The sequence below is a fragment of the Nanorana parkeri genome, unplaced genomic scaffold (assembly GCF_000935625.1).
Source record: "Nanorana parkeri isolate BGI_ZX_2015 unplaced genomic scaffold, ASM93562v1 scaffold417, whole genome shotgun sequence".
NCBI lineage: Eukaryota > Metazoa > Chordata > Amphibia > Anura > Dicroglossidae > Nanorana > Nanorana parkeri.
Window position 1 is genome coordinate 970,031 of NW_017306685.1, and position 19,822 is coordinate 989,852.

At 37.5% G+C, this 19,822-nt stretch overlaps 1 protein-coding gene across 1 annotated transcript in view; it reads right to left on the reverse strand.

The window, feature by feature from the left end:
* Window positions 1-243: 243 nt before the first annotated feature.
* Window positions 244-19,822, reverse strand: part of KCNN2 (potassium calcium-activated channel subfamily N member 2) — a 149,187-nt gene continuing 129,608 nt past the window's right edge. The window contains exons 6-8 of the mRNA XM_018559841.1: window positions 8,691-8,818; window positions 2,751-2,820; window positions 244-553 (exon numbers count right to left, since the gene is read on the reverse strand). Of these exons, the coding sequence (XP_018415343.1) occupies window positions 266-553; window positions 2,751-2,820; window positions 8,691-8,818 (486 nt within the window). The 3' untranslated portion in view covers window positions 244-265. The remainder of the gene's footprint in view (window positions 554-2,750; window positions 2,821-8,690; window positions 8,819-19,822) is intronic.

The following is a 19,822-nucleotide window of genomic DNA, read 5'->3' on the forward strand; positions in this document are numbered from 1 at the left end:
AAGTTTCTTTGAAGTGCATGAATAAAAAGTGAAACAGGAGAAACAATCTATATAGCAATGATAGGTGCATTCACTGTGCATCTGAGAAATAAAAGAGAGTTCTCACTCTATTTGGCCTAAAACTTTGTGTTCAGGTTTCTAAGATTCTGACATCAGAACCCAGATAACACTGATTAGAACCATAGGGCTTTACAATAAAAGCTAAAATATTGACCATATGATGGCAAAAAAGTATTTTTCTTGTTTTTGGTTAAATTATTCCCTTCTAGCTACTTTCCGATGAAGTTGGAGGTGCCGTGGATGAAGACCGCCGCCTTCTTGACACAGAGCGTGAACGTTCGATGCTGTATGCAACATGCTTGTCATAATTTTGCAGCTGAGCTTCCATCAAGTCCCTTTGTTGTTGGCTTATTGTCTGACTAATCAGTCCAGGGAGAGCTTGAATGCTACCAATTAATGTCTCTAGCTTCGTCTCTAAGAGAACAATCCTCTTCTCAAAGTCTTCACTTCTTTCATTTAGATCGGAAATCATGTCATACATGATGTTTTGAGTCTGGGAGGAAAAAGGGAAGTAAAATTACAATCTTTCTTTGTTGTCATTATGCACAGTGTCTGGAAGCTTTTACCTGACACACTACACAAAGGGAACTTACAGTATATCTAAACTCAAAAACTAAAATTGTATATATTGCAGCTTACAAGTTAATTTTTTATTAGAAGTTCTTCCTTTTTCTTTTCTACAGCCAAGTACCTTTTTTGCAAGTGCAGAAAAATACCTTGTGATCCTGTCTTGTATCCTTGTACATTCCTGTGGACTGAACTTAAACCTCAAACAATGTTTGCAGCTTTCTCTACTATCTTCTAAAAATTACAGAGCAATGCCCCTCTATAAATGGAGATAAGGAGGTGTCTGTAGTACAAATCAGAAAAGCAGCCAAGGGTAACAATGCCTTTCTATAGATATAGTGCAGCAAGTGAGGGTTGTCACCCTGGGACAAGAGGTGTGTGATTGGCAGAATCATTATGTGAAAATAAAGGAAAAAAATCCAGAACAAAAAAGAAAACACATGCAGCCACCTCATCTAAGGACTGATAAACTGCAGTATATTAAATGTTTGTTGGTGGTTTTAGATTCGCTTTAACATTTTAAGACTTTTGTAGGTACCTGAACCTCTAGTAAAATGCCAGTAAGTCTCCTATTCCTAATCCTTATGATTGACAACACCATAAAATCTTTCATGTTCAGGACATAAATAATACAGTTTAAAATATACATTCACAAGTGAATCATCCTATGAACTGCTAAATGCACATCTACACATTGGCTAAGAATTAAATGTTAATTCCCTATGCATATTACAAGATGCACTACAGCTAAGCGGTATTATTTAGCCTGAAAATATTGAAAAGGGTCACAGTCTACAATTTGTTTTATCTTGGCTTTTCTGAACACACCAGGTCAGTCTACTGTGTACAGTTTCCTAAATGATAATAACCTAGTGTTCAAGTCATTAAGATCAGTCTACTTAGGTGCCTTTCTAATAATTTATGTGCCTTCCTGCACTGCTGTTTACTAGAAGCATTACTGGATGTCTGCACACTGCAGGCATGCCCAGAGGCCTTCTAAAAACCACGATTAATCTGTCAATGTGAAATGTCTATAGAAATCAGGTTTGGGCAAACTGAATGGCTATTCCCTGGATTGCTTTAACAATTGATTTTACAAGCAGCGTGGTTTTCGCTCGTAAACATATGTGCATAAGTTGATAATGTGTACAATAACTAGTTTGATCAATCATTCATTCAATCAATCATTTCTATTGTTTAAGCTCAAGTTCAAGAAAAAGAGCATATATAATAAATAGGGATGCACCGAATTTTCGGCTGCCGAAACATTTTGGCGAAAATGGCACTTTTGGCAAAATGCTGAAATTCCCTTCTTTCGGAGGAAATTGCGGTGCATGCCTGGTTTTTCCTCCTCCATGCTGGGTGCTGCTCTGTGTCACCTCTGACACAGCGTAGCATCCAGCGGGGAGGAGAGAAACTGTCACAAGAGGCCGAGTGGTGCGGGGAGGAGAGCGATGTGAGCAGCTGGCGTGTCACAAGAGGTCGGGCTCTTCTCCAGCACCGCCCCGCTCAGCCTCCTGTGACAGACCAGGAGAGTGGCAGTGAGATTTCCACATTTTTTTTGCAAATGTGTGCAATTTTATTCTCTGTTTTTGACATAAGTAGCTAAAACAGATTAGTTAGTTTTTTTGCTGGCTAGCTTGAAATTATGTTGGGGATCCCCTTTGTACTGTTTTGTATATTACGTCGCCTACGTACGCCTTTCCCTTTTTGCTAGTTTCAAACAGATCAGAGTGGCTGTTATCGTTGTTTTCTTAGGAGGATGTAGGAGTGCAGTTAGTTAGAAGGACATGGGAGTGTTATTAGAGTGTTCTTAGATGGATAATGGAGTACTGTTAGATAGATAGACATGGGAGTGCTGTTTGTTAGAAGAACATGAGTGTGCTGTTAGGATGTGGGAGTGCTGTCAGTTAGAAAGGCATGGGAGTACTGTTAGATGGAAATGGAAGTGCTGTTAGTTAGAAGACAAGGGAGAACCAGTAATTAGAAGGACACAAAAGTGATGTTAATTAAAAGTATAGGGACGGCTGTTAATTAGAAGGACATAGAAGTGATATTAATTGGAAATACACTTGAGCTTGAGCTGTTAGAACACTTAAATCTCTTCCACTGTTCATACTGACCTTTGCTAAATCCACTAAGGTGTTAGCTTGATCATTCAACTTCCTTTGCTCCATTTTAACACTTCGTAACCTGTAAAAGGAGACTGACATAAGTATTTTTCTTACATGCCATGAAAATTCAAATTAGCATGCAAGAGCAGATCATAGGGTATGAGAGATGCCTTGAGAAGTTTGACTGATCAGTTTAGTTATGTGTCTATAGAATGAAAAGCATGCTTCTTCAACACAGCAAAGCAGAAAGCAAGTGCGATGTCCCCAGATTCATCATGGTTCTAACTGATTACATAATAAAAGAATAAACTATACTCCATGGAATAGAGAAGCAGCAAAGTATCAGGACGAACAGGCACTGGAAAAACAGCTGAAGTGCAAAGATTACATTAGCATGTTCATCCCAGTGTCTGCGTGTGTTGATACGGTATTAGCCCTTTTTAGTTTGAGATGGATTGGGTTAGGTGTGTTGATACCTGATGAAAATACAGTGATAAGTGAGAGATTTCACTAGATTAATAAACCTTTTACTTGACCAGCAGCTAAAACTGTATTATTGTAGGTGACAAAAAGAAATGTAAGGTCAGTTTATTTCGTTTGAAACAAATTGACTTCCCAATGTTCTGCAGAGTTTCCATAATGACCACTTTCTGACCATATATGCAATGGCCAGCTATTCAAACAGCGAGTACTAGAACAATTCTTCCCTCAACGGCATAACTCTCCACTACACAGTACATGTTTTGTAATCTCCAGTATTTACTCTACTGACCTGAAATCTATCTTTGTAACTTTGCACCCAAATATATATGATTTTAATAAGAATGATTCCTTGCATCACCTTTAAACATCTCGTGGAGTCACGAGGCGGCCCAACAAAGTCATCTCGAGGCCCAACGAAGTACTGATGGGGTGGTCATAATAATCTGGCCACTCAGTGTATATATATATATATATATATATATATATTTATATATATATATTGTTGTTAACGATACATTAATGGCTCATTATTATTATACAGGATTTATATAGCGCTAATAGTTTGCACAGCGCTTTAATCTGGCTCATATCTGGTGTTTTTAAAAGGGTTATTTGCAAAAATTGGACCCTTTTGATTCCTGTATTAACACAGAGAGGTCCACTACCCCCACCCAGTTCTCATAAACTGTAGCGAAACACTGTTGCTTGGGAGACCATTATGGCCACTGTAACAGTGTTCATAAGAGGGCCAGCAACAATGAGAACTATTTAGGACTAAATGGGATAAACTCAACAACGTATCACAGTATTGGCTGAAGTGCTCCAACACTTGGACCCTTGTTTAAAAATGAAGAGGCATTACACAGATATAGGTGGGTTTGGTTCCTAGGATGGTATGGGGCTTGTGTGTGTCCTAAATTTTAATTTTGGTATTTTAGGAAATATATCAGTGCACAAGGCCAAGTAGCAAAATTATGCATACAAGTCACAAATGTCCTTTTACTCTGAAATAAAAACCTATCTCACTACTACTGCAACATTCCATTTGGTTATTACAGTTTAGCTGCATTGGTCAACATAACAGAACAATTTGATGAATTCTATGAGACAAACATCCACAAATGCATTGTAATTCCCTTGGTAATAGGATTATCTGAAAAAGAAAAAAAATGGACTTTAAAGCCACATAAGCTGCTCTCAACTAAAGCATAATGCCCACTGATTCAGTCATCTTGTGACTGCAGTGCACACTGACCAGCGTTGTAAGCAGTAGTTAATTTTTATATAAAGTGACTAGCAAAGGGGTGCCCATTGGTTGAACAAGCTAAATACAAAAGTATGTGTCAGTGCTATGACAGCCTATGCAAGATTGCACATAGGCGAAGTGGCAATCAGTGTAAGAGTGCCTTTATGTGTAGTGGCAAAGAGTGTGAGAGTGCACTTCAGGTGCAGTGGCATCGAGTACAAGAGAGTGTGTCCAGTGCAGTGGTAGTGAGTATGTGTCCAAATACAACAGTCCAAATTGCCCTTTCCAAGAGGGAAACCAAAACCCCACTTCACTTCTTGTATTCCTCTCTTATAATAACTATAGGATAGCATATGTAAATGACTAACAATGCAGAAAAACATGAACATTGCATGCGATCTGATGTCTCCTAATAACTATATATTCACAACTGTAGCCACCACAAAAGAAAAATCACTAAACTGATTATGTATGTATTATGTAGAAAATGTAGACCCCAGATGACCACATAACTACTAAAGTATTTACAAACTTTAAAGTAAACCTGTGCTTTTGAACAGGTAAGCTTTAAAATGTATCTCTAGACAAATCTTTCTTTTTTGTAGTAGTAGTTTCATAGAGAATGGGGAAGAGTTAGACCCTCTGTCAACTTTGTATTGCTGTTTCTGTCCCCATTGGGGAAATGTACCCCTTGTACTGGTAACCATTTTCAATGAGAAAGTAAGTCGTGGCCAATCCAAAATTTTAGAGTTGTCCCCAGAAGTTTATAGTTGCCTAAGATAGAATTACCCACACTTTGGTAGATTTCCTCTAACTTCCTGTTGCATCTCTAGAACAGGAAGTGAAGCACAATCTCCCAGTGGTACACAGACAGCAAAATAAATAAACTGACATGAATATTAACCCTTGCCTACTCTATTCAAAAATTATAAAAACATTTTTGGCTATAAATACACTTTAACTCATCTACCTCCTGTAGTATAAAATACCTTTCCTTCGCTTCCCTGCTGCTACCTAAAGTGTCATGAGTCAAAGGAAACTCCCAGTACTTCTGGGCAAGAAGGTGCCTATAACCTACCCATGACAAGGTTGGGCCAATCACCATTGTCACAGAAGGGTCTATAGGCCTGTGTGAGCTACAACACCAGTGACTTGTATCATACACAGGGTTTTGCTTTCACTAAAGGTGGCTGAACTGAATAGTGGGGGAGTAAAAGGAATGTAAGCGAGTCTGTAGATGTCTGTATTAAAGTGAACCTGTTGCTTTGGTCTACATATGCAAAGCACAGATTCACTTTAACGTAAGCTGTTCCTCAATATGTTGCAAACTCACAGCACAGTATATGAATTACTACTGAACTTATTAGGGAGACTCATCAGCTATCAGCTGAGAATTTATAGCCTCACATATTATATCTGCATAATTAAGCAGGTCGTAAACATCATGGTGATCAAACACATGGGTATGATAACTGGTGTATGGTAATGCACACACACATCTCCTGGGTGCCCATGTTCAAGCTCTAGACTAGAGAGTGAATAACACTCCCGGCACCAGCCTTATGTAGCAGAAACAACAGTGATCAACTAAAACAAACTCCTAAGAGCAATAAATTCAGGGTCCACACACATTATGTTTCATGTAGGTGAACAAGCTAAATGAAAAAGTGGTCAGATTCGGAGGCCTTCATTAATGTCTGCAATTAAAGAATGATATGTATGCTTCGAAAGCAGAATTCTAATCAAATGTTCTTGATTTCAGATGAGGGAAACCTCTCAATGGGGACACCTGTTTGACCTGCTTAGGGGATATTTCCTCTCACTTCCTGTGGTGCCCTTGGTAATAATAAATGAGGGGAAATCTCCCCAATGCGTGTACAGATTTAAATGTAGAGAGCAGCAGAAGCAATCCTGTCATTTTTATTCACATAATCTAAGCACCATTTAAGGGAAATTAATTAGGAAATGTGGAGTTTCAACCTCAAAATTTCACTTATCACAGGTTACAATCATGACTTCGGTTAAGTTTCCATGACAGCAATCATATCAGTAACTGGTATGTGATTGACAGGACAGCAGCCCATCTTGAGGAGCTGGCATCCCTTCAAGCATTAAAGAGAAAAAATCAGTCCTTGGCATGCAGTAGTAAAGATTCTTCACAAGGTTTTAAATAACAGCTGGTACAGTGTAACTTACTTCCGAGCTCTATTTTCATTTGGGTGAAAAAAAGGAAAACAAAACAAAGGAAAGCCTGTTTAAAATATACTGTAAAGAAGTATACATGTTATGGGAAATGTAGAAAATACACGCTTTTTCTTTAGGAAACTCCAACTTCTTTTATTTTACTGGTATATGATTATTTCAAGTCTGATTTGCTGTTCCTGTATCTTAGCAATCCCATTGAGCTGCACTTGTTTTTCATTCTTGCTCATCATAGCAATTGCGAAATGCTTTTGAAATGTTATTACAGAGAACATGCAACCATTTTTTTATGGCCAAAAGAAATTCAGTCACTTGTAAACAAAGCCTTGTAATTGCAATGTAAAAGTATTTGTACCGAAGTAAAATATTTTTCCATCTCTAAATATACAATCTATGTTTTGAAGATCATTATGAAAAATTTTTATGGTATTTTATGCCATTTCAATTATTATAGTGCAGAAAATGCTTGAAATGTCTTATCACTTGATATCCATTATCTGTTTTTAAATTGGGTACACACATATTCAAAGGAAAACTCTGCAACTCCTGTTGAACTTAAGAATCACATGAAATACAGTGCTGTATTATAACATGGTTGAAATAGCTATGCAAATGTAAGGCTAGGTCTTAACAATGTAGATAAGCAGCTAAATTGAGTTTTACATTTACTAGCACTAGCTTTATTAAAAACTTCCTTAAACAACCATAACCTGCCATTGAAAATGTTACAAATATATTTCAAAAGCTCCTTTTGTTAGCTTATAAATGGACTACGTTTTCTTATATTTTATCTGATCCTACTAATGGGGTTATTCTTAGAATGAGGGTGGAGAATGTGCTGCTAGTAGTAGAAGTAATGAGTATTTTCATGATAGAACAGGCTCACTGATGTAATTGTACATATTTAGTAACATACATAGTGTACAGAAGCTGACAACAATGGTAGATCTAATTCATCCATGAAGCAGTGGTGTCATCTGACCCTGGAAGTAGCACGGACAATCCTGCATACCAGAAATATAAGCAGCTTTTTCATCAAATGAAACACTAACGGGGTTATTCACAAAAGGGTGCAGAGTTTGGAGAAGGCAGGAGAAGTGAACAATCTAGGGCAACATAGCTGATTTGAAAAAAATCTCCAATTCAGCTCACTTTCGCTTTACGTCTCTGGGGGTTGTAGTCCAGAGCATTAATCTTCTCCTGCCTTCTCCAAACTCTTCACCCTTTTGTGAATAATGTCCTAAAAAAGAATATGCAGATTGCAGGAAGGAAACATTAAAGCAATCCACTGATAAATAAATCTTGTGTCTGAAATTAAGTATTAACAGCTGATCTAATCTATAGGTTATGGTTATTTTGAGAAGTTTTTAATAAAGCTAGTGCTATCAATGTATACAGGACAATGTAGGGGCCTGCGGATAAAATTAATGAGCACATCTGGGGGGTGGTGAATCACACCACTAAGCACAGATGGGGGTGATGGATCAAACAATTGAGCACAGCAGAGGACCAGGAATCTGACACTGCTGGAAGTATTGGATTCTGCAGAATCTTCAGGTGGCAGTTTCTCCTCACTATTGCAGAGATCAGAAGCAAGTATTCAATGTCTTCTTTACAGGGAGACATTTATTGTACAGATTCATTTTATCAACAGAGTCCCTTTAAACAGAAAACAGGCTTAATCCCCTCTACACAAAACTCCTAAGTGTTGAGAGTGTTATTGAGAATACAATGACTGTGTTGTTCAAAAAGCAAAAAAGTTTGTTCCTGTCCATTTTGGACACCAATCAAGATTCCAGTTTAGAAGTGATTTATAGATTGCTTCCTGAAACTAGAGAATAAGAAAGTAGGAATGCTGTCCAAGTAAGGATGATGTTTGCTTTATTTCATTGCAGGCACTTAATAGCCACTTCAGTGTTCGGAACACCTGGGTGTTCTTCTTACAGTTTGATATACACATTTTATTGGGATTACTGTAAAATGAACATAATGTCAAGGTAATGAAATGTAATACTTACTGATGGATAGCCTGCAAGAATTTGCGCTGATGTTTTCTCACTTTCGCATGGTCTATCTTTTTCACCAGTTTTGTATTTTTATAAATTAGCCATGTTTCCCTGAGAACATTAGCTGCTGCATTTTTCACCTGTGAAGAAAACAAATACAACATTAGTAAAACGAAAAAAGAAAAACGTGTTGTATGCCCATTCGGCCAAAACAGCAGTTGTTAGACCTGGTACTGATACTGGGCAAGGTGACTGGGTTCACAATCAGGGTTCCTATTCATTTCAAAGGTGCTTGATAGGGCTCTGTGCAGGCTACTGGAGTTTCTACACACAAAACAAGTCAAACAATGTCTTTATGGAGCTGGCTTTGTGCACAGGGCCTGGAACAGAAAATAAACTGTTTCCACAATGTGGAATTGATCAGTTGTCTAAAATACCTTTTCTATGCTGTAGCATTACTATTATCCATCACTGGGAATACCAGAGCTCAATAATTTGGAGGGGTGTCTACATACTTTTGGCCATAAAGTGAAGGTGTGATTGGTCAGGTGTCCACAAACATTTGGTCATATAATGTAAGTAGCCACTCACCAATGGTTAGATGATAAGACTGCTTTAATAAAGAGAAAATGTATCACTATAATTTTAATGGGTCACGCAAGACAATTCTTGTCACTAGATCACAGTTACGTCTTTATAGCAAGGACTGTAAAACTTGCTATATTACAAATTCTTATATTAGAAAACCTGTTTGATCCATCAAAAAGCTCTGGATACCAGAGACAGCCAGGTAACTAACATTTTCAGAATAAGATCATCAATGATAGCCTATGTATTGCAGTACATGTTTTCTTATAGTAATATAAAAACAAACCAAATTCTAATGTTCACATTAAAAGTTGAGGTACACAAATTTTTTTTTAAATTCTAATTGAATGTTTAGCCGGTCACAGTCTAAAAAAACCTAAAGGCATTTAAAAATACAGACACTTTAGCACAGCATTAAGCAAATGTCCAGACAAAAATAACAAGATAAAAATAACTAGCACATAAAAAGGTAAAATAACAAAACCAGCAATTTCTGCAATATTCAGCTTCAATCCAGAGATTGCCATCTGTTTTCTCCTGCCACTTGATGTTTGTCCGTAACACCCCAGGCTGGAAGAGTACAGTGGAAGGAGAAGAAGCAGAGTAATGGGCTCATTTCTCTGTCTATCTGGTTTATCATCCCATCAGCATGCTTCTTGTCAGCACATCAACTGGCTCCTTGTACTGCTTCTTCCTCTCACACTCCTGACCTGTTGTACAGGGACTGCAATAGGCTGGTACCAGGCTGATTTCAGGTACTTACACTGCTTGCATTTAAAAACTACATTTAATAATGCAGACATTATTACAGAGCTGTATTCATTTGTGTCTTTTTTTATATCTGCCAAGAGTTCAGCTTTAACTACTTTAATATTTCTAAGTGAACCAAGAAAGTTTACTTTCTCTCTCTAACCCCTTTATGCCTAAAATCGGTATATTAACGTTCCCCGGCAATATGACCCTCGAGGGCTTCAGTGACAAAATAAGTCAACATGCAGATGACACTACAGATGCCACTGTAGAATGAAGGTGGCAGTGTACAGCTGTTAAATACCATAATTCTTAAATACAATTACAGTATTAAAAAAAATTAAAGGAGAACTATGGGGTCAGTGTTTTTCCCCATAGTTCTCCTTAGGGTAGCGGGAGGACACAAACTAGCGTCCTCCCGTTACCCTAAGCTCAGTATAGAGCGAGCTACAGCTCGCAGTATACTGAGATGCAGCAGCCGGAGCGAATCCCGACATCGATGTTGAGATCCGCCCAGCTGCGTGAGTGACAGCTGGCTCTGCCTAACTTACCGTCCGTTCCGTGACAGAATCGAGAGGTGAGCGAACGCCGGTATCTGTTCTCTCACCTCCCGATCTACTGAGCCGACCTGTGACAGTCTCATTGTCACAGGTCGGCTAGAACAATGAGGTGAGTGGAAATCACTCATCTCATAGTTCTCCTTTAAAACATTAAAAATAGAAAACATGTTGTTAATTTTATTGTCAGCCTATAATTATAAAACAGGGTTCTTTATAAAAACTGTGTATCACATAAAAGCCTCAAACTTTTAGATTGTAAGCTCTCATGGGCAAGGCCCTCCTAATCATGTTGACTATAATTGTATTGTAGCTGTAATGTCTTCCTTATATTGTAAGGTGCTGTTCAAACGGTTAGTGCTTTTTAAATCCTGTATAAAAATAATGAAAATAATAGATGTCCTAAAAAAATAATAACTAACCAATGCATGCTGATACTGCTAAATTTGGCATGATTATGCATCAATTACACACGGTTACAAAAGGGTTAAGGATTCTGATGCTTCACCTTTCCTTCCATTGTGTAAAAACACTCTTTGCAGATAAAGGGCACTTTGCAAGTGCATGTATATAAAACAAATCCCAGGTATCTAGTCATACATTTTCTCTTGCATAAAAGTCCTCTGTTGGCGTTAAACACCTTTCCTGCTGTACATGCTTCTAAAAAACTTGGCAAAATAAAGTCCTGTATGGAAATGTTAATTATAGAGCTGCTGACAATTCAAACAACCAGATATGAGGAGATGCTCTTTTTTGTTTAAAAAGATGTGCTTTTCTTTAAGGCCATATGAATGGATTGCATATTAGATCTTCTGTTTGCCACTGATTGACTTATGGCATATGAAAGTAGAACATCTACTGTATATCAATAAGATTTAAAAAAAACAATGTATACATAGTAACTAACCTAAGTGGTAGAGCAGTATTTATGAATATAAAAGATAATCCTGTCAGGCTAGATCAATGTAGCACAAAACGTACAAAAAACATGTAAATACACCTTTAAAAAGAATAAGTTTAAAATGCCCAAAATGAATAAAGCTAGTATTAATAAACCTCTGGGCAGCTATAAAACATCATTTATTCTAATAAGATAAAAAACAATAAGCAACGATAAGGAAGTTCTGGAAGGTGGATTATGATAGTCTCGATTTTCCAAGCCTTAAATTTACACTTGAGTAAATGCAAAACGAATGTGCTGTAATGGTAAAAGGAATTTAACAGGCATTTAACAAGAATTGAGAGAGTTTGCATGATCACATCCTGTAGAAGACGGCATAAGTGAGGGATTTTGGATATGTAGGTTGTTTGTAAGGTCTAGTAAGGTTTACCACATAGCACTTGCTGTTTTTATGGGGACCTACTCTCTTAAAACATGCACTAGTCCACACTGTGTTCTTCTTGTTGAACCTCTATTATTGTTCTGCTGCCAAAAGAAGATGTTTTAGATAACTGAAAACAGGCTGCTTCTAGGTACATCTATTGATCCTTAAGCATTGGAGCTTGGGTCATTTCCACACTTTCTAATTGGACATGTAACCAAAAGTGTTCCTGGGACATACCTGGATGTTTTAGGCACGCTCTGTTGGAGATTACAGTTCTATCTTGAAATGCTGAAGGAAAATAAAAATCTGCCATATTTTTGTTTTGAATTCCAACTTGACTAATAAAAGAAGCATTCAAGTCCAAAATAAAGAATTTTCCGTTAGATTGAAAAAAAAATGGCAGTTTCATATATAGTTTGTTTGTCTGAAATCTTAGCCCAATATATGTGTTGTATATAGTGTTATTTAACACTGCTCTACATGTGCGAAGGGTGTTTAAATGATCATAAAAAGCTGTGTGTTATGTGTGGAGGGCTGCTGCAAAGTATAAAAATCTTACCTTGCAGCATGCCGACTCCTACATAATGGTGAACTTTCGGGCACTACGAGGAGGAATGCAGCTTGAGCAGTGAAGTGCTCCAGTCGCAAACCCACTGCTCCTCACTACTTTCATAAAATGCATTGTATTTGTGTCAAGGAATACAAAACACTAGACTTTGGCTTTAAATTAGCTTTCAGGTCTTAGGAAACCTCTGATAAAAATTACAATTATATCTACAGCTCATTGTGCATTAGTGTAAACAGTAGGTTGAGACATAAAAATAAATAAACGAATAAGAAATGTGGCATTTGACACCCATGGCTGCTCTATTCAACACTCCATTAGATTGGTGGTCAGTGGGGAGAATGTCACTTACTTGCCCTCAGCATTTTTAAGTTGCAGGATCATTCTGAAGGAAGATATTGTCTTTCGTATAGGGTTCTATGGAATCCTAAGGTTCCTTCGGGGGTTCCTATGGTTTTCTTAGCAATGTCAATCCTATAAGTAACCACTGATAAATATTGTAAGGAGCATTGATCCCACTGACCACAAATATAGGGAACATTCTTCCCACTGACCACCAATCCAATGAAGCATTTCCATGACCACCAACAGCAAATGCTTTGTCAAGTGAATCAAGCCAATGAATATAAATTAGCTTGAGTACATCTAAGGGTAACTCACAGCAAATGACATTGAAAGCAATAGTATAGTGACACAAATACACTGCATCAAACACTATCATTTCACATGTGAGTTGGAAAACTTCACACATATATGCAAACTTCCAAATGCTCCCACTTACAACAAAGGGTAATTCCATAGCATACAGCAAAGGTATAACATATAAAGGCCCTTAAAATCCAAACAAACAGGAAGATGGTTGAGCAGCTTAGGCCCAAGAGTAAGGCTTTGTTCATATATCGCATATTGCAATATTAGGTGCAATGTACTGCCATTACTTCTTAATGGCACCCCAACGCACCTAGCCATCACATGTGCGTTGTATAGAACCACCTCTGTGGTGCGATTATAAAAAAAGTTGCATGCACTTCTTTCAGTGTGATTTAGCTGCAATAGGCAGCACCACAAATGCACCCTGCAGCACCTCTGCAATGTCAGATCGCAGAGGTATGAATGAGGGCTATGGTTATCCAGAGTAGGATACAGTTACCTTTTGGCCTGTCGACAAAAGTAGCCTTCAAAGGTGCAATTAAAATGTCATGTATACGCATGCTGCATTCACTCTCCATTCAACTTCTTCATTGAGCAGAATGCTTGTTTCACAGAAGAAGTTACCACCCACATGATTCTATGATTGACAAGATACACATCCAAGATTATCAACAGGTTTTGCAGCAGATTAGTTGTTTGGCCTGTCAGTCACATTTAAGCAGGGAATACTAATGAAATACACAGCTGGCAACAGTCTCAGATTTCCAGGGACAGTTGTCGATTTTAGATATTTGTCACTAGAAATGTTCTACCCAGAAAGTGTCCTTTAAACTAAATACAAATAATTTTCAAGGTAAAAAGGTTTCACATTTAGTTCCTATTGGCCTTTATATGACCTATTTGCATTTAAAAACGTGTTAGTAATCCAGCCTCCTAAACCAGTTGTAGTGTGCTGTGTTTTTCCAAGATAGAATTGTAACCAAATAGCTCAGATACAACACATTACCCCTGAATTGAGCCATCAACACCCAAAAATGTACAGATAGGTCAACTCTAACCAAACCCTATCATAAGTCATGGACTAACCCCAGCTGCTATACCCTTACAACCAATAATAACTACAGAATATTTAGCAGGCTGGGTTACTACTTAACCGGAGATGCCAAACAAGTAAATTGGATACTTTTATTTAAGAAATATAGATTGGGTAGGTGTGGTTAGGGTGAGAACCAAGTTTTTTTTTACTGGCTGCAATTTAATGGCAGGTTTTCTTTAAGAGAGTCATAGTCAAAATGATTAAACTGCATATAACCTGATGCTACAACAACCCCCTCTTTTTTTCCACTTACAGTATGTGTGATTTACTTCTCTGTAAAGCTGTTGTGTCTCATTGCAACCTCTCCCATTTCCATTACACTGTTTTATCTTAAACTGCAAGCGTTAGCAGGAAATGAGGTGAGTGATTGACAAATATTGAGAGCTCTTTGCACAATGATTCAATGAGATCTTTTAGAAATCATTAGGCAAATGGCAACTTCCATCAAAGGTTTCTCAGACTGGTATTTTAGTAGTAGTGATAGATTTACCTTCACCGCTTGGAAAGCACACCACTTTGTCTACTGAATTAACCTTTCGCTATCTGCAGAATAAGGCTCAACCCTTAATAAAATAAAAACGTTTTCTATGTCCTCTAAGAATTTATTGTTTGCTATATTTGAATATGCAAATATTACTTCAATGTATTCCCACTTCTGAGAGCAGTTTCCCAATCTGTTTTGCTGAAACCCAATGAATGAAATGAATGAAACTTAATGAGTGCAATACACCTAATGCACGCAGTGGATTGATAACATGCTTCTGTATAATACATGCAGTGCAAAAAAGGCTTAGCTAGACAAAGGCCATTTTTCAGAAAAGCCCTTGACCGCTCTACAGGGTGAGCTAAAGTTCCACTAAAGAATGCAGTTTTCAATTACAGATTTCTGAAGTGGTGTGAGATTTAGCACTTACAGTAACACATTTTATTAAGACTTTATAATAAAGAAAAAACTAAAATCCTGATAGTCATATCTATATACAAATACACAAACATTTTACACATAGCGTGGACATTTTCTTATCATGGGAGTTGGGAGGGGGCTATATAATAAATTAGATGTACACCCTAACTGAAAGACATTTAGTTTGCTAAAATCATTGGGGGGAATGTATCAAAACTGGAGCAGATACAATCTGGAGCAGATTTGCACTGCAACCAATCAGCTTCTCTGTCTCATATTCAAATCTTACCTAAATGCTGCCAATCTTCTTTAGATACTTTCTGTCTAGATACATGCATGGCATTTCACTTTGTAAGAACAGTGGACCATGTCTGTTTATTTGTGTTGAAAAAGCCAACTGTAGTCTCCTTTGGAAGCCCAGGTGGCAGCAAAGCAGGACAACTTGGAGATAGGGACAGAGTGTTGTCAACCAATAACAGGAAGCCTCATCAAGGATCCTCATGGCAGGATCAACTGATATAATTTTTTATGAGAGTTTTAAATTTAAAAATACTGAAAATTGCTTTTGAACTGATATTAACATGTTACAGCTTATGATATTTCAGTGATTGGGTTTACACCAACATAAACCATCACATACAGTGTTTTGTGGAGTATTATTGTTTGCATATTGCCTGACCCACTTTGCAAAGGGTAGTTTGACACAATTTGTCTATTTAGGGGTTTTCTGATGCACTTTTAAAATGTTTTGGTTCATTATTATATAGTTCACAATGGATTTAGAAATCTGAGCTCCTGGACATTCACACCTTTGTGCAGCGGTTAATCCAGTCAGGACTACAAGTCCAATGTATCACTGTTCTTGCTCCATTTGTGAGTATAAGTATTTTTATATATACAGTTTTTGAAATAAAAGGATTATTGCACCAGGTTAGGTGCAAAACCAGTGTTTTCTTTCTTTCATGCAGTTTACGGGATCCCTTGTCTGATGCGGGGCAGCCTACTGGATTTCTGTTAACTCTTTGGGCCACAGGAGGGCTTGTTTGGTTGCATTTGGCGCTGGTCGTATCATCTATTTTTTGTTTTAGAAATAGATCTGCCTTTTTTTCTGTAAGTCCTCTTTAAAACAAGCTTCTCAGCCACCTTTTACACAATGTATAAAAGGTTCAACTCTACAGGAAACTAACGATCTTTTTAAGCTACACTGGTTACAACCATGCAACCTCTTTTACTAACTTTTATCTAAGAAGTTGCCAAAATAAAATAAAAAAAAAACACATAAAATACCTTATGCAAATGTAAAATTGAAAAACATTTCCTCCAAAAGTCACTGAGGAGTACTACTATCAACTCACCTTACCCACACAGGCAGTTGCTGTCCAATTGTTAAGTTTCTCAGGGTCAAGTAATATAGGAGGCTGCCAGCTATGGGAATATATAAATGTGTAGCAGGGTGTTAAAGGAAGCCTACATTTTTTTATTTTATTTATAAGCTCAGCTGATGTTTTGTCTCTTTTTTATGTATATAAAATCTTTACTTTACCAAACGACATTCAATACACAGTGCGCCCATGACACTGGTGCCACTAAGCAATATGGGTTTTCAAAGAGAGAGCACAGCAGTAGTCTCTCTTTAATTGAAACTTCGTACAGAGCCATGCAGAGCAGAGAGAGGAAAGACGACGGGAGGAGGAAGTCTCACATTATTCAGCTGTGTGTGCAATCTGAGCTTGAGCTTTGTAAACAGGCTTTTTTCCCCCAGAAGAGCAGCTAAAGAGGAACTTTACCCTTCACTTTAAAATCACAACAAAGACACCTTTAGAAATTATTAGTAATTGCAATCTACAAACAGAAACTTATAGATAGTTGCAGGCTTTGTATTCTTTGCATGCCTTATTTTAATTTTCCTCCCCATTCGTCTCACAGTGGAAATTTTTACTAAGGGCAGATTAATTCATCTACTTTTGCTTCCTAGAACTCTGGCACATGTGACTAGGACATGTGACCATGCACATAATTTCAGGGGGAAAAATGCCTTTCTCTGAGATCTTGCTAGATTATGCAGTTTGCAGATGAGATTTCCCAGCAATGCACTATGATGTAACCTTCCCAGGATGCATCTTTTAGGCATGGGCTATATCACTAATGCCTAAGAGAACCAGGAAGTGGAAAACAGTAATTGTAAGTAAAAGAATATATGTTTGTTTAACTAATAAATGAAAGAGCTTATATCAGCATGAAGAACTGCATGTTGATGTGATTTTTAGTAAAAAGGGCAAAGGTCGGCTTTAAGATCAGCCTACTAAACTGGTAAAAGAAGACTAGCATTCCACCCTTGTGTGTGGACATTGTAAACATGAAATATTCATATGCAATATCTCATACTTACCTGATAAAAAACATTGGATTTTTTTGGGCTAAAATGTGATATTAGCATTAGGCTGGTGACAGTAACAACAGTGATGCATAAAGATGATAGTTAATATTACATCACCCATGTTTAGATCGTAAATCTTAACCCTGAGGATTGGGACTGCAAATAGAGTCCCAAAACTTTGAGGTCTGAAAGGTGTTAGCTAGGATAGTATATTAAAAGGGTATTGCTAGGAAAGCATATTTATGAGGATTAAAAAAAAATGGCAAACATACTGGAGAGTAACTTAAAGCTGAGAACTCTTAAGAGAGATGGTAAGCATAGTACATGCACATGCTTGATTTATAATGGCCAATGTAAGGTGTCAAAATCAATATTTAGGCAAGGGTTCCATTTGCCACCACCCCAGACATATGGGTAGGAGACCACATATATAACCACATATATACCCCAAAAAAATGACATGCCTGCTGTTATTGGGTCCCTGACACCAAAATTTGGGGGTGACTACTTTAGCAACTCTGGACTGCTAGAACAAAAACACCTTAAAAAAGACAATTAATGTACATTATTCTATGTGTAGGAATCATCAGTGCAAAACTGCTTCTGATTTATTTCTGGAAGTAAAACATTTATAACAACCTCCTCAAAACAACATTGATAAAGCCACATTCTGATCTAAATGTTACACTGGTCTAGTCCTGCAAGGTAAGAACAAAAAAGTGTGCTATAAAAAGGGACTCTACAATCCAGATAAATGAAAATGTAATATTCCCATAGAAGAGTGGACACTTTGCCATATTTGTAATCACATCACAATGTTTTTTTAGCTGCAGCCCCCAGGCATACCCTGCATTTACCCTAAAACAAAGAGGTCGATTCATGAAAGGAGAAGAAACTGTTCTACTTGTAAGGTGAATGTTCACTATATCAGAAAGTGAGACATTAAAGCAAATCTGTGAGTAAATAAAAGCCAAAAACAGCAGTAAATTGTATCTGAGGTGATAAGCTGTCCGAATACACAGTACATTTTGTAGCAGGCTCCTTTCACATTTCTAAACTGTTGAGTCTCTCGAGACTTGGGAGATTCGGGGGAAACCCAACTGCTAACTTGGCAGGTTGTGAGACATATGGCAATATTTCACATTTGTAAAGGGGGTGTCAGTATATTTTAAAGGAAATTTTTAAAAATGTTTAAAAATTCCAATACTCTCTATGACATTACTGGTGCAAATGTTGTCACTGCAGGGGGAAGCAGCTGCGGGCTGAGAGATTAAGGGCTGTTTCACACCATCTCCAGACCGGTGCATTTTTAATTCACACCAAAAATACATACACAGTATTTCCAATGGTTTTAAATGAGGCTAGTTCACACCATTGCGTTCAGTTCCAGAGCTTTAAAAAAAATTGTACAGCAGCATGCTTGCAAAAACACACGTAAGTGCACCAGAAAGTGCTTAAACCTAAAGCAAAACGAATTAAACAAAAAAGCACTGGAATGCATCCAAAAAATATGCATAACCGTGACTGCCGAAACTCATCCAGAACCAGTCTGGAGATGGTGTGAACAAGCCCTAAAAAAGCTTCCAACATTTCCTGGAAGTGTTGGTTTCCCAACAAATTGCACAAACAAGGCCACATATTTATAGATGAAAGGGACCAACTGCAAGTGTTCTTTTTCTATTTTAAGTGCCCAAACTACATTATATTATTTCACAAGCAGTAAAAGAGCTTTAAAGCTTTAACCATATCTTTTAAGTTTTTTCTGAATTTACAAGCATATGACATGTTTGTTTCATAATTACATTAACTTGAAATTACTCTTTTTTGAAAAGTAATTTTTACCTGGTATAAGATTCTTACACCTTACTCTTCTGGGTGCAGCACACCCCTTATCTTTCATTCAGGAAGCACGCACACCCTATTTCTCCTATGATCCCTTGCATGTGCCCCATTGTTGCACTTGAGTGTCTCACTTGCAGAAGTAGTTCTATGGCAATCTATGAAATGTGTACTGTCAGTCAACAGAAGGTGGTGCGGGAGGTGAGTGGATCATATGCCCTTTTCATCATGTGTCGGTGTAAAGAGTGGCTGGATGCAGATCTATACTGCTTGTTTAGGGTGGATGCACATACAGTATCTGTCCATAGAGACACCGCTAGCCACTGTAGTAAAGGAAGTTTAGGTAGATAAGTTTAGCAAACCTACCTATGATGGATGAAAGGCACTGATATGAACAAGCAGTAGCAAACCATATACAAAGTAAGTCCGACTATGTTATTTTTCACTAGGTTTAAAAAACTTCAAAACAATCCATCCCTGACCTCTCTAGCT